Raw genomic sequence first — 24,001 nt, forward strand, 5'->3', positions numbered from 1 at the left:
TTAAATGTGCACATTATTTGCAGCAGAGGTGGAAGATAAAACATATATATATCTATATATATATTTATATATATATAGATATATATATAGGATTAGGGTTTTCTTTCTCCCTGCTAGGGCACGACAGCAGATTGTTGTTGCTGATAAGAATATAGCAGTGGTGTGCTTTGGTTGCTGGTGCAGGAGGAGGAAATGCCTATCTGATGGCATTTCAAATTGGATTTTGAATGCTCAGACAGGGAAGGAGAAAAACTGCGACACGTTCGGCATCTCAAGTCACGGGAGTTGGGTTGCCTTTAATGGCCGCTCTTGTGTCATCAACAACACATAATGATGCAGCTTTTCCCAGATGATGTCAACTTTTTTGCGCGACGACGGGGAATGTGTTGATATGCAGGGTGTTCCCCAAAAATTGACATCATTTCACAGTCTAATAAACAGACGATTTTCAAATGAGCTCCAAATTTTGGACCACTCACTTTCATGTTCAACATGAGTTTAGTTGGTGGAATGTTTTTTTCTCTTCTTTTTCAGGTGGAGAATGGCCTTCATGAGCAATGATTGGCATGGTAAATTCAAACAGAAACGGAAAAAGGAAAACGTGGTCGCCGATGCTGCACATAGTGAACGTTTAAGTTATGGAAAATCGGTTCTAAAATGTACAGCTGTTTGAAGAGGACTACTCAGATGTACAGATTCGATTTAAAATGGCACATATTACACCGGTTAATACATTTGTATTTATTTATTTTTGAATCAGAGATGCAGTTAAACTTTTCTACATTATTTTTTGTGCTCGTTCCAAATCTGCCTTTGTATTTTTTTTTCTCGAGCACATCAGGTTTTCATCATCATAGTAATAATAATAATAATAATAGTAATATATTTGGTAATGTTCAGGAATTAGGTGGTAGGTTCAGCAAGAAGTGGCTTTTTTTTCTGAAACTCTAAATTACAACAGATTGTAAATTCTCTTATGGAGCAAACTTTTATAGGTCAAACTTAAAAACAAAAAAAATGAAAATATCTCAAAATCTGATGTGTTAGAAAATAAAGGAATTTTTAAAATCAGCGTCAAAAATATATTTAGGGACACACAAAGCCCTCTGATTAAAATTTGCTTTTGAGCCGTCTTACTTAGGTATCGTCTATTTATCCACCAGATTAATTATCCAATTGTTCTGTAGTAAAGAAGACTTTGAGTGCCGCTATAAAACTATATACCCGACCTGATGTATTTTTGCCAGAAAAGTCATGTTTGGATACTTTTCCAACAGCCCAAGACTAAATAAAACGTGACCCTTGTGGGATTTTTTTTTTCGCATTAAAAAGCCTGCTTGTCATGAGCAAGTTTACCTCATGCCATTAAGTCAGCCGCTTGTGGTAGTGAGCTAAAACGTGGCCAGCGAGGTCAAGGGCAGATTGTTTTTTCAAAGATTTGGATTCATTTCCAATGAAAGAGTCCAACCAAACCAAATTACATTAGCAGAAAAGAGCCATTTAACAGCATGTTTAACGTATTTGACAGGAGATGAGCTGCTTTTAAATGAGACTGGTGGCGCCGTCATCCTTTTTTGTTTTTTTCTGTTTGAATTAGTGATTTTAGCACTGTTAAAACCCTCACGACCGACTCAGAAAAAGGCAGCAATGGCCCCCTGCTACTTACTGGTGTTCCTTTACTTTCGGCCAACACAAACCACCTAAATATTTCTTTTTTTATTTCATTTTTTTTGCACAGGCCCTTTTAAGAAACTCCACATAAATGTAACACGACAATACATATTTGTTTGCATTGATTCTTTTCCTGTGAGGAGAAAGCAACAAAACGTACGAAATTCTTGACCCAAATGCCAAATACAAATGTTGAACTGTATCTTGCGATGCTGTCGTCAGCTGTTTGCAGGAAAACACATACAGAGTATTGTGGAATAGTAGCAATAACTGGGTTCTTTGCAAAAGGGACAGACAGATAATCAGGGGTGCGCCAGTGCGCATGAGGACTGAATACTTCGCTCCAGTTCAAGCCTGACATCGCGCATTTGCGCACTACAAATAGGTCAGGAAAGCCTCAATTCGAAGTTAACTCAGCCGCCACAATGCTTACTTCTAAAGCAGGGGTGTCAAACTCATTTTTGTCGCGAGCCAGATTTTAGGTACGGTTTCCCTTGGAGGGCCGTAATGACTGAAACCATATCTGGAAGTCAAGAATAATGGTTTATTCCCCTATTGTTGAAGTTACTGTAATGAGGTGTTTGGTAACAAGAAAATGTTTACAAAATCACTCTTATTTATTAAAAATGAGAATTGGAAGTTTCGGTAGGAATTTTCGCAAGCATCATGAAAGTTGACATTTTTGATTTGCTTTCGTGGGCCACATAAAATCATGTGGCGGGCCAGATCTGGCCCCCGGGCCTTGAGTTTGACACCAGTGTTCTAAAGGACAACTTTGATTCATATACACGTACAGTATGACTTATTTCGCTATTATTTTGAACTTGTAGTTGCAACTGGCTTGACAAGGTTGCCTCCCTGCTAACGTTTACAGTCGGCAGTGAGATGGTGGCCGAGGACACCGGCAAGACGGGCGTTGCTGCGCCGTGGCTTCGACAGTCCGTCCCAATATGACCTAATGCAAAAGCAGTGCAACGAAAAAAAAAACAAAAAAAGAAGATGGCTGCCCTTTGAGAATGATGCTAAGCTAGCTAGCTGATCACAGGGTACAAAACGATATTGCTAAATTTGGAGGAGATGCTGGCGGCTGCGAGACAACGTTGTTTATTTTGATTCGCCCGCCGGGGGAAGCGAGCCCGCGAATCGTTCCCCAGCGCTTTATGTCCGACCATGCGGCCAGCCTGACGCAGTTGGCCCCTCTGTTATGAGCGGAGCGTAAACAAAGCATTAAGTCATCGTAAATCACGGCCCGATGGACGAGGGGCGCAGAGATGGCAGCTTCTGCGCTCCTCCTTCGGTCCCAATGTGTAAGGTCATTATTAAAATTGCAGCCCAATTAAGATAATGCTAAATGACTTTCCCCGTCTCCCACTTTGATGTGCGGGGGGATTTTTCTGCTCTCTCCAGTGGAAGGAGCGGCGGCTTGAAAGGAGTGAGGGAGGGCGGGAAGACAATTGCTCTGAGCTCGGAGCTTTGATGTCGGGAGCGTTGCGTGTAGTTTGATTGGAAACGTGCCTGATTGCTTCTGTGAGATTCATTTTCGACAAAGCCTCATTTCCAAAAGTGAACGCTACATCTCATTTGCTACGCGCTGCAGACGACGTGAACTTTTGGCAGAATGAGCCGAGGTTGTGCGTGCCGCGTTTGCACTCTCGGTGAACTCCTCGCGGTGGCCGCGGGCCCCTGAATGCTGAAACGTTGTTTCTTCTTTGGTTCGCCTTATGGTGCATCTTGTTTCCTTGTCCAATCAATGGAACTGGATATCTTTCCCGCTGCGTACGGCAACCATCACAACAGAGCACCAACTGGGATTGCTTTTAATCCAGGTTTAGTACTATGACATCCAGTTAAATTCGGTTCGAAGGTCACTCGGTTAACTGCAATGTCACCAGAATGTAGACATAAGCAAAAACGTATGTTGGTCTCAACCAGAGGTGGGCAACTCCGGTCCTCAACGGCCACTTTCCTGCATGTTGAAGATGTCTCCCTTCTCCAACGCACCAGAATCAAAAGACGAGCATTGCAGAAACCTCGTAACTATCCTCACCATTTGACTCAGGTATGTTGTTGGAGGGAGACGTCTGAAGCTTGCAAGAAAGCAGCCCTCAAGGACCCCAGTTGCCCACCTCTGCCCAATCCGCTATCACCCACCCAAGCAAACAAAGTCATCATTTGAATAAATATTTGTATGAAAAACACGACAGGGCCGTTAATATAAAACATCCATCCATCTATTTTCTAATCCGCTTTATCCTCGCGAGGGTCGCGGGTGTGCTTGAGTCTTGCTCAGCTGTCTTCAGGCAGTCGGCGGGGTACACCCTGAACTGATCAATCGCAGGCCACACACAGACCGACAACCATCCACGCTCGCACTCACACTAAGGGACATTTCAGAGTGTTCAATCAGCCTGCCATGCATGTGGGAGGAAACCGGAGGACCCGGAGAAAACCAGGCAGGCACAGGGAGAACACTCAAACCCCACACAGGAAGGCCGGGGCCGGAATCGAACCCCGCACCTCTGCACCGTGAGGCTAATGTGCTAACCAGTTGTCCACCGCAAACAATCAGATGAGAAATAATATGTGTGAAAATGATGAAGTGTGCCTTCTCATTTCACGTGAACATATAATCCTTACATCACTGAGCAAACTCGTTCATTACACACCGCACATAATCTTGAAGTGACGTAACAATCGCCTGACGTTTAGCTCGTTACTCGATTCATGAACTGGTTTGTTTGTAAGTAATTGACGGAGGCAATTGACTGTTGGGTATTTTCCAATTTACCCAGGATTTTTTTTTTTCTCATTTTCTCCATTCTCTGTTGGGAACATATTCTGAATGTTTTGGGGCATTTTATGAAGAATTTCGGTGGTTTGTTTAAAAAATGATACAATAATAATGATGATATTAATAATAATAATAACAATAAAGATATTTTTAATTTCCATGAAACAAAGGGCCACTCAAGTGCCGCCCGCGGGCAGCTGGTTGCCCGTCCCTGGCCTCAATACTGCCACTGTGTGTCAACTACCTGAAAAGTTTCAACATTAAAGTAACTATCTTCACGCGTCTATTTTCTAGTACATTTATCTTCCAGACGGTGAATTTTTGTACAGTTTTGAACTGAATTCTGATGAGAACAATTGGCTGAATGACGGTGGGGAGAAGAAACAGAAGGACATGACTGTTTGGCAGCACGGCAACACGCTTACATGAGTCTGCAGCTTTTCTTCAAGAGGTCAATCTCATAAAAGAAAAAAAAATCCTCCTTCAGTGCAAGATTTTTCTCTTTGACTAAATGTTCAGCCACGCACTGTCTATTGTTTTTCGTTGGTCCCTTTGTCTCACGGTTCACGTATTTGCCAGACTGGTTCTCTGTAAACACAATGGCAAAGAAACATCAGAGGCCCCCGTGCACTGGGGATGTTTACATGAGCCGAGAGCCTGGAGATGGAACAGAGATATCAGTGGCGATATGCGGAGGGGAGAAGAAAAAAGAAAAAAAAACTCTGCACAACACCATCTGGCCAAGTCACACCTGCACGCCTCATGACAAGTCAAGTTCATGTTGTACTCTCACGCACACCGATTTGTAACTGGGTTTTTTAAATGTGACCCTACAACATGAGGGGGGGAAAAAACGGCACTGCTCTTCATTCCAATCGATTCATCGATTAATTAGATATGATTTCATATGAATCGGACGGATCAAAAATGCTCAAATTTGAACCATGATGCGTGGAGGTCACATTGACTCACCTCATTGTTGCCCAAAAACATGAAGATTTGCAATCGGATATAATGAACAACTTTAGCATTTGGCATTATTGAGCCCTGACCATTTTTCCGTGTCGATCATGGAGAGGGAAAAAAATAACTTGTTAACATACAGGATAATCATTCAGTGATTTAAAGAGGGAATATACTGTGTGTATGTGTATATATATACATATATATATATATATATATATAGAGAGAGAGAGAGAGAGAGAGTGAGAGAGAAAGAGAGAGATCATTCCTTCCTCATTCCACACCACATGATAATCAGTGAGGATAATCTTTTAGGGCCTTCCAGTGGACTGGCCTTTTATTAATTTGATCCCGAGTGGGGAAAATTCTCAAATGATCCTAATTTTCAGTCTGCGCGTATCCCACTGAAGTTGGACGACATCATCTTTCGTCATTTTGTCAATGTTCTTTTGCGTGCCCCTTCTAAGGTTTGTTATTGTACAAAATGCTGTTCGCAATGCAATCAAGCATGCGGACGGAGAAACAAAAAACAAAAAAGAAGAAAACGGATTAACTGGCCGGAGAGTAAACAATGGCCGACTGAAAGAGGCCGTGGGGAGGAAGGGTTCTCATCTGCGGGGGTCAAAGGTAACATTGTCCATGGACACAAGCTGACAGGTGATATTTGAGATGGACTTCTGGCCACCCCAATGGCCACTGTTGTTCTTGCCGCATAACATACATATTTTATTAGAGAATAGAAGCTTTGCGGGATATAGTCAGTGATATGTCTCACATATTCCCTTTGACACACACACACACACACACACACACGGCCGCGGCCCCATTGTCAGGGGTGCACATAGTTCAGAAGCATGTTGTTACAATTAAAATGCTCAACGTCACTATCGATCTGCTATCAGATAGATGAAGAACAGCTGAGTTAGATCACAACACGCTATGATGCCTGCTCGTGTTTCCCGATTAAAAACGAGATCAGGTCAATAGACACACTGTCCGTTATCAGATGGGACGACGGGATAGAAATTCTGATATTGAGAAAACGTGAATGTTTTCATTCTGTGGTACGACTTCAACAAACCGAGCGGGTCTTTCCCACCGTGCACCTTGAATGGATGGAATACAGTACGGTGAGGTCAAACATTCAAGTTCGTAAGCATGATAGCCACTGGAGGAAAAAAAAAAAACTCTTGAATTTACTTAAAGTCGAACATGTACATCAGTTGCGCATAATTAAAATGTGTTAAAATAACATATGGCTATGATTTGATGATTTTCAATGGGAATACGGGGAAATGACATTGGTTTAACACATGCTAATCGTGTGAAACTGAAATTTACGGTAAGCCCTTTGTTCCGCTGTACTTTAGCTTTTTGCTGCAGAAGTCCATTTCAAATATCACCTGTTAGCTTTTTGCTAAAGTACACAATAGCTAGAGTAGATGTGATATGATACAATTCAACACCATTACGAGTGGAACAAAGATCAGTTTGCAACAGAAAATCTGTTTTTGACATAAACAACGCAAGTGCATCGAATTAAGTCATACTACTCCACTGTGAAATATATTGAGATATGTATCCAATCGTCTTTTATTTTGGAAGAGATACATCTGAGAAAGAAATTGCACATTGACAGTACTTGAAAAGTCACTGCATCATATCCTCTCATAACTGAGCCGTACCATATCGCACGGAATCGGAATCGCACCGAGGTAAACTGCAGCGTTCCATTTTGAAATGAAACTGTCCTAGGATTGTTTGGCACCCCATGTATCAAGAACCGTATTATGTGGGAACAATCAATGTTATCGGTGAGGATACGATACAGTACCGGCGACTACATACAATAAAGTAAAAACACACAATACAGATAGAGATACGACGTGATCAAATATGATGTGATATGAGTCGATGGGACAGGAGACAATATTAAATAGCCAAATAAATAGGCGACAATACAGATAAGTGCGATACAAACGGATACAATACCGATTGATACAATATGATACAGATATGATACAGTACAGATAGTTATGGTTCAAATGGATACAACTCAATAGTGATACTTATGATGCGCTACTGTAGCGATTGATATGGTACAATACAGATATGACAGGATAGAAAACTATTAAAAACAAATACAGTGCGGTACAATACACATAGTGTATATTTGACGCAGATATATGATTCAACATCAATACAGCACGATACGACACCGATTTGAAACAATACGATAGAGGATGATTCAGTACGCCGTGATTTTCAATACATCTGTTAATACAACGGTTTTGTATGTGTCGTCAGCGTCTGGGGCATTTCGTTCGTCCGACAACCACGGGCTGCCATGCGACTTTCTGAATTCAAGTGACGAGCCGCTGGAGTGGGAAATAATTGAGGAGTTAGTCTGGTGCAGACATCACACACTTGAGGAAGGGGGAAAAAAACAAAATAGAAGATTTTGTAATTGGCGGAGCGGCGCAGTAGGCTGCTACTGCCAGTAATTTATTGGCACTGATGCTTGTCAAGGCATTTAGATGACTTTCCCTGTGCCTGCACGCACACGTGCACGGGCGCGCGCGCACACACACACACACACATGCACACACACACAAACGCACACACACGCACACACACTCCAATAACCGTACCCTTGCAGATTTTCATCCCTGCATTGTCTTGTTTCTATTTGGAGCAAAAGCAACATTCTGGTGCGAAGGCCAATCCATCACTGTCTGACTTGTCTGCTGGCTGTGACACTCTGGTCTCCTCCCTGAAGGGACAGTCGGGCTACAGGGGTGACTCGGGTCACTTCCATGCACCTTCTGCACCAGCCAACGCGTCCCCAGGCCCCGGAGAATAATGTAGCGCATTGCCAGGAGTAAAAGTACAGATAGCATTGTCGTGAAGTTCCTCATACAGTACAGGTGCATCCCGAAATCAATTAACATATGAGAAAAGTGCATTTATTTCAGTAGTTCCGCACATGTTTTGCACTGTATGTCTTATATTATTATTAAAAAAAGAAGACGTAATGTTTGAATTGCTTGAGCTTTCTGTGAAGTGGATCCATACGATACATGAGTTTGTTTTTGTTTTTTTTAATGAAACTATGAAATAAGTTACATTGTCCAATTTTTCTGGGCATTTGAATTTGTGTCCCAAACTCGCAGCTAATTGCTTATGGGGCAAATGCAAATAAACCCCATCATTTCCCTTATTCTAGTTGTTTTTGCACATTTTGAGCTTAATAAAAAAAGGTCCAGGACTAAGATGTTTAAATTTATATATATATATATATATATATATATATATATATAGAGAGAGAGAGAGAGAGAGAGAGAGAGAGAGAGAGAGAGAAAGAAGTGGCACTGCATTGTTAAGAACACAACTTTTTAAATTTTGGGGGGCTAAGACAGTAATTTAATTTGGAACAACTTTCAAATATAAACTATTGACATGAATGGTGACAATGTTAGCTAGCACAACAAAGCAAGCAGAACAATTTTAAGTTGTTTTTTACTTGTATCATTAAGTTGGGGGAAGATACAAGGGGCAATTAGTTCTGTGAACTCTTATTTCTTTGTTAAAAAAAAGCTAATTATCACATGCGCAAAACTTTCAATATTTTGTTGAGTTGCCCAATGATATCACATTTTGTTCCCTGGATTTATTATTCTTCTTCTTATTATTATTATTATTATTTGTCAGACTGCTTGGTCTATTTTATTTCACAGAAATGTATTCAAATATATCCATCGATGTTTTCCCAGCTTTAAAACGAGAGGAGATTTACCACCCGCCGACCCCTCCCACCGGATCCCCCTCCTCGAAAGACACAGACAACTGCAGCTGGGGCTCAAATGGCCGCTGGGCTTTGAAAGTGGCCATCTCGTGTCACGCATGCACTTCAAGTTTGCTCCAAACAAATCAGGACGTGCATGGCGACTGCATGTCAGCTGCTGTCTTTGCCGATGGTGGACCAACACACACTTTTGTTTCTTGCCTATCACACGTCATTAAGGAAAAACACCCAAATGATGACATTTGCTTTATTTTGCCTGATTTCGTTTCATGGAATTTTGAAAGGTGATTTTGTTTCATGTGCATCACTTTCCGGGATTCTGTATTAATTTGTGCGCCCTCAAATCCGCGCTGTATTTATTTTATTTTTTACCCAAAACAGTCTTTACAGTCGCAACAACTTCCGACTATACAAATGATTGACATTCAGAGTAACAAATCTTTAGCACAGCTCAGCAAGCAGATTTGCTCTGACAGAATTTGCTGAACTGTTTTTAAATCGGGCTTCAATACAAACCGTTCTATCAATTCTTGTTTGTTTCGAAACTTGTGAAAATCCTTTTTCACAACAGCCAAACGAAAAACATTTAGTTGAATTGCTCACTTTGAAATGTGATTGAAGCCTTGAAAATATGAACGACGTCAATAAAACAACTACATTGGCATATTAGCCTGCCCCCGAATTTGGCAGAATTACTATCGTGCCATCAAAGATTTTAAATTGCGATGTTGATAAGCATCGTGTCATTTTGTCATTTATGAAGATGGTGAATTTAGATTTTACTTTGCTGTAATCAAAAGAGACGCAAAGGCTTCAACTATTCCATTGTTAAAAATAAATCAATAAAGTTGGGTCTACTCAACAAATTTTGATCCAAGTTCAGGAAAATTGGCTTTCCAATAAATGAGAGTTTACAGAACGAATCCTTCCCTATGCATGTTCCCCCGACTTAAAAACAAGAAGAAAAAAACAATTCAGCAAATTGTTTTTGGAGCATTGCTTTGTGGCCCTCGCTAACGTTCAATGGCAGTCATTTACGGTATATTTAGAAGATGTTCCAACGTAATGAGCTGTTTCTTCCCCCAAAATGAAAAGTTGTGTGAGTTGTTTTTTGTAAAAAAAAAAAATAATCCACAGTCGTGAATCAAAATATTCCCCGACAAAATGACCTTTTTTTGCGTGATTTCTTGAGCCGCACCTGCATCACAGCGTAATTGATGACGCAACGACAATCAGCAAACCTGCAGCTCGTGGTCGACAGCGAGGTCGGTACACCGGCCCGTCACATTTTGTGCTCATTAACCGCAGTGAGTCACATCGCTTCCGCTCACCCCCCCCCCCCCCCCCACCTCCCGGTCGCAAGTGCAGAACAGAGCTCGCGATGTCTCGCGGATGCGGCTGAAGAGAAGCTTGTGTTGCTGCTCGTAACTTTGTCCTGCTTTTTGGAGCGGCGGCGCGCACATAATTGGCATCTACGACTTCTTGGGATTGGAAGCAGATGGGGTGGTGGTGGGGGAAGTGGGGTGGTGGGGGGGGGGGGGGGGTCTCGGCTGCCGCGCCGCACACGCTGACCCGCAGCTAAAACATTTTTCGCAGGTCCGGGTGGGTCACGCAGGTGCAACGCGCACGCACGCAGTGCCCCGTCAACCCCCCCTCACCACCCCCCCACGCCCACCCACCCGACGAGATTGCAAAGGCGACGAGCCCTCCAATGAGTTGGCAAATTAGTGCACGCCAGCGTGTGCAGCGTCCTTCTTTCTTTTTGGGGCTCCATTCGTCATCTTTGCAAGTGGCTGCAGTGGTCATGACGTGCGTCACGTTTGAGCTCCTCACTTGGGGGTCGGGCATCAGCTGACTAGTCATAGAACAGTCATAAGAGACAGCGGTGGGGGGGGGGGCTCAACGGTATATGAAACCATATTTCTGGAAGGCGCTATTTTAAGTCGTTTTTCCCTCTTCGTCTTGCATTTGACACATTTCAGTCATGGAAATAACACTTTGGATTTGTAATTATTGTTTTCTTTTGTCTTTTTTTTCTCTCTCAAATGAATTCAAACTGCTCGTACTTGAATACACGTGCCAATGTGGATTTGACATCTTGCATCCATGAGTTTTTATTCAATAAAATAAGATCCGATATTCTTGTCGGGGTTTTTTTTTTCGATCTTCATGTCATAATTCCAAATTCCTTAACAGCAGACAACAAATGCAGTTGTTTTCATTTAAGTTGAACATTCGAATTAAATGTGTGTGTGTGGGGGGGGGGGTCTAATTACACGTTATTGTATGAATATGTCATTTTTACGTATTCCAATGTATTTCTTCCCAATATCTCACGAAGCATATACGATTTTTTTTTTACATTTATTCTTTACAGGACCTGCATGACGTCACCCCCGCCTCCGGCCCCAAATAATATTTGTTTTGAATGCATTTTTATTTCACAATTTTAATTTCCACACATCACTTCCCCCCCCCCCCCTTTGTAATTTCAGGCACGGCGCATGGAGGTGGAATATTTCTCAACAGTAATCGTTTAATGTAGCGGAACATTACGGGGGACGGAGGAGGGTTGAAAAAAATGGGGTGCCCACATATTCCTCAGACCTCCCTAAAATAATGCAAACTGGGGTACTTCCATTTCAATGGTGGCCGTCGGTGCGAGCCCCCCCCCCCCCCCCCCAAAATGTGTTGATATCAAACAAAGCAGGTCCTTGCACGTAATAAGCATCACCAAAATAATGTTCCTTGTGGCTGCAAAGTTTAGGGGTCCTGTTGTCGTATTTGGGGGCCGCCCGACCCCCCCCCCCCCCACACCCCCTCCACGCAGGCTCACGCGTGAAAACCGACTCCAGCGCGCTGATTGGATTTTGATTCCTTCCTGACCTGGAAGTGCTCCGTGAGCGCGCAATCAATCTTTGGACTCGCACGACCAGAGGACAAAGCAAAAAGAAAAGGACATGGCAGGACTTTTCAGTACAATTGTTGATTTGGCACCTGTTTTTTTTTAATCTTAAGTTTTGTTTTGATTGATCCTTTCCTGTCATTAAGGATTCAAGCATACGCATGACTTGCACACACTCACAACAAGTCTGTTGTGACGATTGCGCGTCTCATATTCTTGCGCAACTGCGAGTTTTGGGCTCACGAGCGTGTGAAGTTTGCCTCCCGTTCCATATTTAAGTGGGGGGGGGGGGGGGGGGGGGGGGGGGAAATGCAGTCGGCCCAAATATAAACGTATTAATATTGTTAGTACTGTATTATTATTAAGACACCGATTGGCGAAAATGATGTCAATGCGCATATATACGGACTGGCAAGCAACTATTAAACGCAACTTAACAGCTTGTATATTGAGTTGTATTTTTTTTTAATTGTCATTACTATCACGTATGCTATATTATCATAACTGTGAAACTGTTAAATAAATTATTATACTGTGTGGAAAATAAAAGTACTCCAAAAAAGAAAAAGAAAGAAAGGAAACGGTCTGACTATGAATTGACCTTATTTCCATATTTTTTTCCCAAATATTTTGTGCTCTTTGTGAAAATGAAGCTGTGCGACAGGTGAAAGCAATTACAAATAAATCCTATTATGACTTTAATTTAAGGCAGACTTGTATGGCTGGTTTTCAGCGAAACTGTGTCAAAATGTGACATTTTGCGCACGCATGCTGTCAGCCAGGCGGCATTCAACAAGAGCGGGTTTAAATATTTGCCATTTTGTGTTTTGCTATTATAGTTGTACATTAACTGATGCTGTCATCCCAAACGCATTTGTTTCACTCGTACCCAAAACGTACAAGCTCCAAATTGTGCACAGCTCAACGTAAATTTGAGGAATTCCCCTCGAGGTTGTCTTTTAAAAGTGCACTTCATTTTTTCAAGGTTAAATATTGCTGTATCGTCATTTTAATTTGAAATATTAGATGGATATTGCAGTAATAGGATATTGGGGGCGCGCGGGGGGGGGGGGCTTACAGGTCATAAGTCTCATGCAGGCTCTAGTGTAAAATACCACCAGCCTTGTATTGAAACCCTGCAAGAAACCAGTCTTCTAAAAACGTCTTAAGCTCACATAAAATGAACATTTATTAAACAAACAAGCAAAATCCTTCAAAAAAAATACTTATCAACATGTGAAGAATCTTTCAAATAGCATAGGACGATATACACGTTCCTTCGGTCACTAATATAATGGAACACTTTTTAAAATGTTTTTTTTTTTTTGGGGGTAGAGGGGGTTAAGTCAGTTTAGGAAACACTGTTTTGCATGTGTGTGTGTGTGTGTGTGTGCGCGTGTGTGTGCGTGTGTGTTTGGTCCATAATATCCTGGCTACGGCTTGGAAATAAATTACTATATGCTAGATACACGTCCATGAAAAAAAGACATTTGAACATATGAAGCACAAAAAAAAAGAGAGCGACTTACGTGTTATTTGTGGTAACACTGTTTAGAAACATCAAGTCTTTTTTGTTTGTTTGTTTGTTTGTGTTCTGTCTCCTATAAGTCAATTTTAGTGAGAATGGAATGGGAATGGGACTTTGGGACTGGATTGCTGGGGGGGGGGCTGTTTGGTGGCGAATCAGAACTTGCTGCAGTCATACACAAAAGCTCCCGAAGTGCGATAGATGGACTGGCTGGGCGGGAAGGACATCTGGCAGCTGTTATTCCCGTTCACCGGCGAGTTATTCAAGCCAATTCTCTGCGACTCGAACATCTCCCGCACCGAGTGGAAGTTCTGCTGCTGCGCGGCCGCCGCCGCCGCCGCCGCCGGATACGCGGCGCCCAGGTGGCCCAGGTCCCCGGCCTGGTTGAGGTACCATGAGGTCAGCCTGCCCTGGTGGGCGTGCGGGTGGCCCTCCTGGCCAGAGTTGAGGCCGCCGTGGCCCAGGGAGGCCGAGGTGGTGGTGGCCGAGTAGTCTGGGAGCGTCTCGTCCTGCACGGTGGTGCTGGGGGCGGCCAGGTGGCTCGCCCGCTCCCCGGCGTACAAGCTCATGGCCTGCATGTTGCAATGGTAGGTGGCGTTGGAGGTAGTGGAGATGGAGTTCTGGTTACAGGGGGAGCTGTACGCGGAGGTCGGACTCGGGGAGTAGCTGAGCGACAACGACGGGGCGATACCTGCTGTCCTCGAGGGGGGCAGCTCGGTGCCCCCTTGCGGGGACCCCCGCAGGGAGGTCATGATATTGTCCACGCTGAAGCCCTGCGCCGAGGCCTGGCCGTGGTGTTGGTGGTGATGGTGGTGGTGCTGGTGTTGCTGCTGCTGCTGCTGCTGCTGCTGCTCCGCGGCCTCCATGCCCTGCACCATGGAGCGGTTGGACGGGATGCTGCTGTGCGGGCTCCCGCTGGACATGCTGCTGCTGTCCGGGCTCTCGATCTTGGGCACGGCGCTCAAGGACGGCGAGTTGGCCTGCGGGGGTGTCACGGTGCCGTTCTCCGTCTTAATATCCTGGATCCGTACGGGCTGCGTGCCGGCCTGCTCCTGGTCCCGGGACTGCTGCTGCTGCTGCTGCTGCTGCTGTCGGGGCGGCGCGTCCTTCTGCAGCCGGTCCTCCTTTTCCTTGAGCACGTCCTTCTTCTTGAAGCGCCGTCGCCTGCGCAGGAAGCTGCCGTTCTCGAACATGTTGTAAGAGTCCGGGTCCAGGGTCCAGTAGCTGCCCTTGCCGGGCTTCTTGTCGTCGCGCGGCACTTTGACGAAGCACTCGTTGAGAGACAAGTTGTGGCGGATGCTGTTCTGCCAACCTTGCTTGTTGTCCCGGTAGAAAGGGAACCGCTCCATGATGAACTGATAAATCCCGTTCAGGGTCACCTTTTTGTCGGGTGAGTTCTGGATGGCCATGGTGATAAGCGCGATGTAGCTGTACGGAGGCTTCACCATGTCTTTGGGCTGAGGCTGAGGGGTGTACGGTCCGTAGGCACGCGCCATGCCGGCCGGGTACTGGTCGTGCGCGGCGTGCGTGTACATGTTCATGGGCGCCGGCATGCCTGTGTATCCCCCGCCGGCCGCCGCTCGGTAGTAGCCCGGGTCGCCGCTGATGTACGGCACGACGCCCAGCGAGTTCGGGCTGGAGACGGAGTAGCGCGCCTGCATGGCTTCGGCTCCTCCAAAAAACAAACTTTGGTTCCTGTGCGCAAAAAAAAAAAAAAAAAAAAAAAAAGAAAATATACCCCGAATCGCGGCTCCTTTTTTAAATCATAAAAAAGGAAGAAAAATGAAAGAGTTGCGTGTTTTTAAGCCGTCCCCATCTCAGAGCGTTGAGAAAAGTTCTGGACTTTGGACATCCGTCACCACGCAGAACTTTTGCGCAGTTAAATTCTTTCCTCCTTTTTGCTGCCAGTGGAGCTCCTCCTCGCTCAGGGCCACCGGCGTCCAATGGGAAGTGTGGCAGCCCCCCCCCCCCCCCCCCGATAGGGAGCCGGGGGGGCCGGCCCATTTCAGGCCCACGTCGAGTCACAACAACCCGATGAAGGAAGAGCGAGTTATCCTCTAAATGCGCAAATATCACTCAAATCTGTCATATGGTCGCCACAACTCATTTGTTTCTATTTGGTGGTCTCTTTCGTTTTCTTCTTTTTCATTTCAAGAAAGCAGATGGCTGCTGTTGGAGCGGTGACATCAAAGTCGCGACTGGGCTCATTAAGGGAAGGAATTAAAAGGCAAATTTGGGCTGAGAGGTGTGAAGATTTGTTCAGGGTGGGCTTTAAAGGCAGGCTGCCAAATGGCGTTTTGTCATCAATGTTGAGACGAATGATCACTTGGGGGGGGGGGGTGTTCTCTTTTTCAGGAAACACTTGCATAACACACGCACACACATTCACACTAGCACGCGCGCGCACGCACTCAACGTGATGCTTTTTAAGACTTCAGTGATGAGTGTGTTTCTTCAGTCAACCCCGGTCGGTCAAGATTTGCAACGTTGTGAAAGTAATACAAAATAAAAATACAAATGAAACGATTGATCCCATCAAAAGGCTCTCAAATGCTCAGCGTGAAATCGTTCATGTGACTGTGAGGCAAAGTTACACTCCCGATATGAGTGCGTAAGCCTTTGCACGTCGTCTTTATTAAAATGTCCCGCGCAGTGCTCGGACGGTTTCTCCTTACATGGACCCGGGCATGAACTTTTTCCACCGCCTCGGGGCTGTTTGCACACGCAGCCCACGATGCAGGGCCTTCGCCTTAATACCGCGGCCTGCCCACCGGGCTGTCGCCCCCCCCCCCCCCCCCCACCACCTCCTGTACAATTGAGGCTATTCAGCGCAGTTAACCTTTTTTGTGTTGTTTGCAACGGGACGGAAAATATGAAGCATTTTTACTGAACCATGCACAGGTTGTGTATAGGTGGTCCGACAGTCGATCGCAATTCCCCTGAAGACAATTCATTATGCATATTTATTTCATAAGTGTACAATCACAAGTATGGAAATGTGGACTAGTTGGGTAGGATTTCAATGTGGCCTTGCATTGGGTTGGCATTCTCGAGGTGTGAGGAATACAATCTTTAAGGCACTCACTATATTAATTTGAAAAGGGGCAAGAGGAACTAAAGTAATTACTTTGAATGTGGCTCCCTCTAGTGCATAAAAATGGTACAGCAGAACAAAAGTTGCACAAGCCAGCAATCGGTTCCATACAGTGTCGCGCCGCCCTCTGCTTGGTTGGGGGACTTCTGGGAGTTGTAAAAGTTGACTTCAGAGTGCACGTTGAGTGGCTGTAAGAGTCACTAAATATGTCACACGCATTCATTGCTAAAATATATTGGAGAGTGTTGAATGTCAGCATGTGTAGTACCCGTGTAATAAAACACATTTATAAGCAATAGAAAGACAAACAGAAGTGTCTCTTGAGTGAGCACTCGTGCCAACTGCCTCCAGTGGGTTGGCAGTTCATGTGCGCGTGGTCAATGCGCATGTACATGGTTTGAACAGGAAATATTCAGAGTTGCCCTGCGATTGGCTGGCAACTGATTCAGGGTGTCCCCCGCCTACTGCCCGAAGACGGCTGGGATAGGCTCCAGCACCCCCCGCGACCCTAGTGAGGATCAAGCGGTTCGGAAAATGGATGGGTGGATGGATATTCAGAGTTGGCTATTTTAATAATGAAATCATCAAAAATACTGGATTGAAAAAGAAAATCAACGTCAAGCACGGACCATGGAACTGAAACATCTTTGAATGGAATCATACATTCTTTTTTCTTCCTCTTCACATGCAGTGAAAAGATAGCAGGGGGCGGCACTGCCTCGCTTGCCTACTGTGACTGCACGCCCGTGCTACATGTATGTACATTTGTATACGATATTTTAATATTTGGCATTAAGGTGGTCTTCTTTCTTGAAAGGCGCTTATAAATAAAATGCATTATTATTATTATTATTATTATTATTACATATTTTAAACATGCACCTACCTATCATGTTTCTTGCTTACATCAATGATCAGCTAGGCAATGACATGTAACCGGTCTGTTGTCAACTGCTTGTAGTCTCAAACCTTGACCAACAGATGGTGCTAACATACTGTGGAACAGCTATCAAATATCAAATTCCGAGGGTGGGAGGGTCCGGCACCAATTAACCGCGAAAAAGGAGGGATAACTGTACTCCATATCTACAGTGTGTATGAATGAGGCGAAACATTTGTAAGCAGAATAAAACTATCGCACATTCAAACTTGATTGGAACTAAAAACATTTTTAAATGCCCTGCAAATTATATCATTTCAAATATTCGATCAATGAGTGCATATTTAGAGGCCCTTCATGCTTTTACGCACTGATAAGACATTGCTGCCAACTAGTGGTTATTTTGAGTACTACTACAGTTAGTGTCTTAAATGTCAAGGCGGGAGTCTTTCTCCGTGAAGCTATTCAGCAGCAGATGAACAAAGAGAGGGTTCTGGCAGGTTCTTACCTCTTGACTGACCGCTCATCCTTCCATTTTGTATCACATCGGCCAATGAAGTCGCAAAGCAAGCTGTAGGAAACCTTCGATGTCAGTCAGGCCTCCAAAGCCTCCTGGAAAGAGTGCAAGTCATAATGAATTCATTGTAGTTTCAATGTATAAAGCAGCCATTTAATTGCATAGATGAGATAGACGTGGACAAATGTTGAGATCTGAAATGAATAGATAAACATCAGTTTAATGAAAAACACACACACACACACACAAAATGGTAATCTGGTAAAAGTCTCTTTTTTTGCGGTTGAACATATTTGTCTTTTTTTATTGTTATTATTTCAAATGGCCGAGACAAAAATGATGCTGGGGGGCACAATACTCAACCCTATGGATAAAAAAAAAAGTCCACACACCTTTGTTGAAGTGCTATAAAAAAGTAAGATGAATAAAACATTTCTAAATGGTTACCACCACCCCAAAAAATCTAAGTGAAATTGACAACTGAGAAAAGGGGGTTGCTTAAGTGTGCACACCCTCTTAATATTGCTCTGTGGTTCTGTTCGAAATTAACTAATCACATTAAAAATCAATCATATATATTCATTCATTCATTTTCCGAACCACTTTATCCTCACTCGGGTCACGGGGGGTTGCTGAAGCCCATCCCAGCTGTCTTCGGGCAGTAGGCGGGGGTCACCCTGAACCGCAGAGCACACGGAGGCCAACAACCATCCGCGCTCACACCCTAGGGACAATTTAGAGTGTTCAATCAGACCCGGAGAAAACCCACGCAGGCACAGGGAGAACATGCAAACTCCACACAGGAAGGCCGGTGCCTCTGCACTGTAAAGTCGACGTGCTAACCACTCGACTACCGGGCCACCATATATATATATATATTATTTTTTTTTTTTTTCATGGTTATGATTTGGGGTGAACCATGAATCTATGTACCCAATTTGTTATCATGGAAAGGACATGTAATTTATGATTGCTTGCATTAAATACACACTAGAGGGCAGCAGTGACAAAACTGAGTGGCCAAGGAAAGCGCAACTTGGACTTACTTATAAAAACCTAAAATGGTAGAATTCCTGAAAGGCAAAAGGAAATGATCGAGTTCTCCTCTTAAAAATAAAAATAAAAATACAAACGGCACGTAGAGTGAATTGTTGAATGACGTATTGTTCACGTTGAGCAAGTAAAATTAGGAGACCACAACCAATCACACAATACAAGTCGACCACAGGATTGAACAACCAATAATAATAATGAAGTAGAAGAAAATAAAATTCTAATACCCTATAAATGTTGCCTATAATAATAATACCGACAAACAGATTAGATAAAACATTCCTTTAATGATTATTTTCAGCAATATTAAGTGCAAGGAGTAACAAATGTACAAGTGCGTCTCAATAATTGGAGATGGCATCAAAGTTGATTGTGTCACCAGTTCAATTCAACAACATAAACTTCGTTCGTTTGACATATCCATCAGTCAAAAAAGGGGATGATACTTTTCATAATTGCGTACTAATTAAAAATCTTTTTCAGTTGTAATTTCCTGAGATGGTGTATTTGTGGTTTTCATGAACGAAATTATTCAAATTTGAAATTATGAATTTTTTTTTCACGCTCGGAGTTTCTCTCTTTAAACGAGTTTTGAAGTGAACCACTGACGTTTACGGCAGGAATGACAATGCTATACTTTTGTTTTTCTTTATGCACGTGCACCAGCAGGTGTGCTGCCATCACATTGCCAAGAAAATGTCATACGGCCACTTAGAAAACGTTGATGTTGGATTGCAAAAACACCTTCGAGGGATCTTATTTACTTCAGTTTGAAGGGGGGGGGGGGGGGGGGGGGTATAGTGTTCGGCTCCAAATGTCTCTCTTTACATGATACAAGGCTTGACGTCCTGATAGGCGCTCTGGTGATGGTGCAGCTGATGAGGAGGAGGATGGTGATGATGATGAGGATGATGATGATAATAAGACGCTCCGGTGCCCGAATGCAGAGGGGACATCCCGTTGAGGCTGAGAACCAAATCCTTTCTCTCGCACACTGCACCGGAGTGGCTGGAGTACCGAGACAGTCCAGCTGCAAACAAACACCACAAAGCAGCAAATTGATGAAAAAAGAAAACAAAACTGGCATCATTTAGAACTCAATCACTCAAAATTATTACACGATTCAGTGGATGAAATATACACTAAGTCCGTTGTTAATTAATATGCCGCTGCATGGTTTACGTGTTATTTAAGACTTAATTTGAATACTAGTTAGATTTTTTTTTTGGGAGGGGTATGAACGTGGCGCCATTTTGTTTACGTCCTTAAATAACATGACAATATTACTATACCGAAGAAATTACAAGACACGAAATGCTAATTTAAATGCGACAGTAAATCGATATTGTGAAACGTGCAATCGGGTCATGTTCGATGTAGTTGCATAGCTTATTTAGTTTTACAAGCGTGTATGTTATCGACATTTTCCATGTCTGCAGGTTTTACACTCTCACCCACTGGGTCATACATAACCACATTTTGATTTTTAAAAATGGACCGATTTCATCTTGGATTAATCTGACCCTACTTTAGGTTGTTTTGATTAAAAAAATAAATAAAATATGAAGAAAATATTTTTTTGTACTAAACATCCCACAATGTTACATCAAATTCACCCAAGTAGCGCGTCAGGTCTTTTTTGATTATTATTTTTGACCCAGCGGTTTTAAGGGGATCCATATTAAATATATTTTTAAAACGTCATTTTTATGTTTGTTAGTCAATTATTTATGCCTGGCGAGAATGGTGTACATTTAAAGGTGATTTAGATGAATTTACTTTTCAAGCAAACGCCTACAAGAATAAATTAAATGGAAAAAAAAACGGCAACCACCTGCAGAAAAACGAATAAATTAATCGTTTTCGGTAAAATTGTTTAAAAAAAAAAAGCTAAATCATGGTAAAAAAAAAAAAAAGACCGGTTGAAACCGAGTTTGCATTAATTGCCTTTTAAAGCCTAAACACCTGCAATAAATAAACCTTTAGACTGGTGTAATTCATTTCGCAACTATAAACGGCTATTTTACCCAAACATTACACCAGAATGGTCACCAGACCATAATTTGTTGTTCTTGTTTATAATAGCTCCGCGCGCGCGTGTGTGTGTGAGTGTGTGTGTGTATTTGGAGGTGGTGGTGGTGGGGGGGATATTACATAAGAATGATAGAGTATGGTCACAAAATCGGAGTTTGCGTCGCTTACCTGGAATGTCGGCCGAATCTCGTGCGTTATGATGCAGATAACTTTGATCCAGAGAGTAGGACGCCATCCCGTGCGTGTGCAGAGCGCCGGTACCGTTACTGGAGGCCACGGTCTGTTGTTTAAGATAAGGGGGGACCGCAGACGAACTCCAGTGGGGGGCCGCGTTGCCGTAAGGGGTTTGACAGTCCACGGAGCCCACCACGGCCGGGGAGGACTGCAGCGAGCTGCCGCCGCTGTCCGTGCAGATGTAGTCCGCGTTGGGGGTCGCGGCCATGTACGGCGAGCCGGAGCCGGGGGACACGTGATGCCCCCCCGCCAAGCCCTCCAACCCACCGTGAGACATCGAGTTGAAGTCTAAATTGTAGCCGTTGTGACACACTAACGGCCCCGCGGCGGTTTGGAAGTCGAACCCGATGCCGTTCATCATCCTGTACATTGGTTTCAACGTTTGGCATTTTCGACGGAAGCCGCGAGGTCTGCGTCGGAAGGATCCTTCCTCGAACATGAACTCGCTACCCGGGTCGATGGTCCAGTAGTGGCCCTTGCCGGGCCTGCCGAGGCCCTTGGGCAGCTTGATGAAACACTCGTTGAGCGACAGGTTGTGTCGGACCGAATTCTTCCATCCCTGGTAGGAGCCTCGGAAGAAGGTGAACCGCGCTTGCAGAAACTGGTAGATTTCGCTCAGAGTGAGGCGCTTGCTGGGTGAGCTCTGGATGGCCATGACGATGAGGGCGATGTACGAGTAGGGGGGCTTCTCCGGGCGCCTCAATCCCGAGTTGCCACGCTTGGCTTTGGCCGCTGCGTCGTGCGTGCTAGACGGCGGGATGGAGCGCACCACGCTCGGGTCCAAATGTCCGTGGGGGCTCTTGGTCGTCATGGTCACAATGTAAAACAAATCGATTAAGGGGGGGGGGGAGGAAAAATCACCCTGGCTCAATTAGAAACATTGAAAAAATGGCGTCTGAGGCATGAGAACCTCCAGCCTCGCCTCCTCTTCCTCGCCTCGGTCCATTGCAAAGACCAGCAGAGCCCCTGGATTTTGCTCCAACACCCACTCGACCACCTATCACTTCTCCAAATCTGCCTCTGCCCCTCTAACCCTTCGCAAGCCCTCCAAGAAATCCTCTGCAACTCAACTCCCTCCCATCTGGACATAATCCAGACTAGAAGCCGGACACAAGACTGTGGAGTGGAAGACCCCCCCCCCCCCCCGACCCCCCTCCACACAAGCACTCCCTCTCTCCTCCATTCCCCCATTCCCCCAGTCCCTTCACTTGTAGGAGCACAAGTGGACGCTAAACACATTTTTAAACAAGATACTCTGACCTTGCGTGTGAGATCTCAACTTTTGGCTCAAATGAGATGTGCAGCCCCATAGTAGTGCTCTTTTGTTTTGGATCTCAACCAATTAGAAAGTGTTTCCCCGCCCTTGGAATAAATATGCATTCACGTGTACTGAAATGGTGATTCCCTAAATTTGTTAAAACAATTCAGAGCTTTTTGTATTTGGGTGCATTTGTTTGTTAGTTAGCAGGCTATTTCCCGGTTAATGGAGGATGAAGAACAGACAGCGGGTGTCAACATATTCAGGCGGTTGAACATTTACAGCAGAATCATATTGACTCACATAGTTGGAAAATTTATAATGCACCCTTATAAAGATAGAATTGAACTGGTTGATGCTTCATGCAGCATTCCACGTCACGGTTTTACGGTCATTGGCTTTGTATTCATTTGTCAGTGCCCTTCATGTCATGCTTTAAGAGTTAAACAGACTGATGCGAAAAAGATATGGGTACGCAATTACTTTTGAAAATACACTTAGCGGTTTTTATATAGAGTATTTGCAAAAGTAGTATTGCCTAATGATGCACAATAACCAAGTAATATATAGTATAAAATGAATAGTACATCAAGGTTGGGCAACTTAAATGCGGACTTTCATCACTGCTACTGAGGAGCCTCGAAAGAGCACGCAGTTCTTAACCCGATGTATGACCAAAATGCCACCGTAAAAACGGACAAAATATTTGTTCCGTTTATTTGTGATCATACACTTTTCAATGCATATATAAAAGATCCACCACTCAAAGCAAACAAAGGGTTTAAAGCAAACAACCAGATACCGTGACTTTATTTGTCCAGTTTCAAGGGCTGTCTTGCACAAAACACACCATTCAAGGTCCAGCACAAAACTGCTCAACAGCAAACCAACCTTAAGAACTCATTTGGCTGGCAACCAGTTGATGTCGGTATGATGTCAGCTGGAAGAGGTTCCAGCGTTCCAGCATGCCCGCAACACTCGCGAGGAGAAACCAGTTTGGGAAATTGATGTTTTTTGTTTTTTTTTTCCCTTCCATGCCTACATCAGTGGGCATTTTATCAGCATCATCATTCCTGACGTTAATATGCATTGAGGAGCAATTTCAGGGACCTTTCACACAACAGGCAAGGAATAGAATTAGTTGGATTCATGTTGATGTGCACTATTTCTGTAGCTAATGGCACCTACAAGTTATTACAAGGAGCATCAAGTGCAATTAAGTGTTACTCAACTTTGCCATGGAAACAAATAAAACAAACAACTTATCA

General features: G+C 43.9%; 3 protein-coding genes across 3 annotated transcripts in view; all 3 read right to left on the reverse strand.

Annotated features, from left to right (window-relative positions):
- Positions 1-7,002: 7,002 nt before the first annotated feature.
- Positions 7,003-24,001, reverse strand: part of irf4a (interferon regulatory factor 4a) — a 57,492-nt gene continuing 40,493 nt past the window's right edge. The window contains exons 8-9 of the transcript XR_015102792.1: positions 18,146-18,249; positions 7,003-7,803 (exon numbers count right to left, since the gene is read on the reverse strand). The gene's annotated coding sequence lies outside the window, so the exon portion shown is untranslated. The remainder of the gene's footprint in view (positions 7,804-18,145; positions 18,250-24,001) is intronic.
- foxc1a (forkhead box C1a) lies at positions 13,301-15,609 on the reverse strand. Its single transcript, XM_086129170.1, has one exon. It carries the CDS (start codon positions 15,322-15,324, stop codon positions 13,819-13,821), a length of 1,506 nt encoding a protein of 501 aa, XP_085985296.1. The 5' UTR covers positions 15,325-15,609; the 3' UTR covers positions 13,301-13,818.
- On the reverse strand, positions 19,475-22,577 carry foxf2a (forkhead box F2a). Its single transcript, XM_086129229.1, has 2 exons — positions 21,410-22,577; positions 19,475-20,237 (listed from the first exon to the last, which is right to left on the reverse strand). The coding sequence occupies exons 1-2, from the start codon at positions 22,284-22,286 to the stop codon at positions 20,032-20,034; spliced, it is 1,083 nt and encodes a 360-aa protein (XP_085985355.1). The 5' UTR covers positions 22,287-22,577; the 3' UTR covers positions 19,475-20,031.

The sequence above is a fragment of the Hippocampus guttulatus genome, chromosome 14 (assembly GCF_054856545.1).
Source record: "Hippocampus guttulatus isolate MCC_2025c chromosome 14, RoL_Hgut_1.0, whole genome shotgun sequence".
In the NCBI taxonomy this organism is placed as follows: Eukaryota; Metazoa; Chordata; class Actinopteri; order Syngnathiformes; family Syngnathidae; genus Hippocampus; species Hippocampus guttulatus.

Bases quoted from the DNA above. Each gene is read 5' to 3' on its own strand.
- foxc1a (XM_086129170.1), bottom strand. From the start codon at position 15,324: ATGCAGGCGCGCTACTCCGTCTCCAGCCCGAACTCGCTGGGCGTCGTG.
- foxf2a (XM_086129229.1), bottom strand. From the start codon at position 22,286: ATGACGACCAAGAGCCCCCACGGACATTTGGACCCGAGCGTGGTGCGC. The intron at 20,238-21,409 runs GTAAGCGACGCA...GTTTGTTTGCAG, and splicing joins AGATTCGGCCGACATTCCAG to CTGGACTGTCTCGGTACTCC.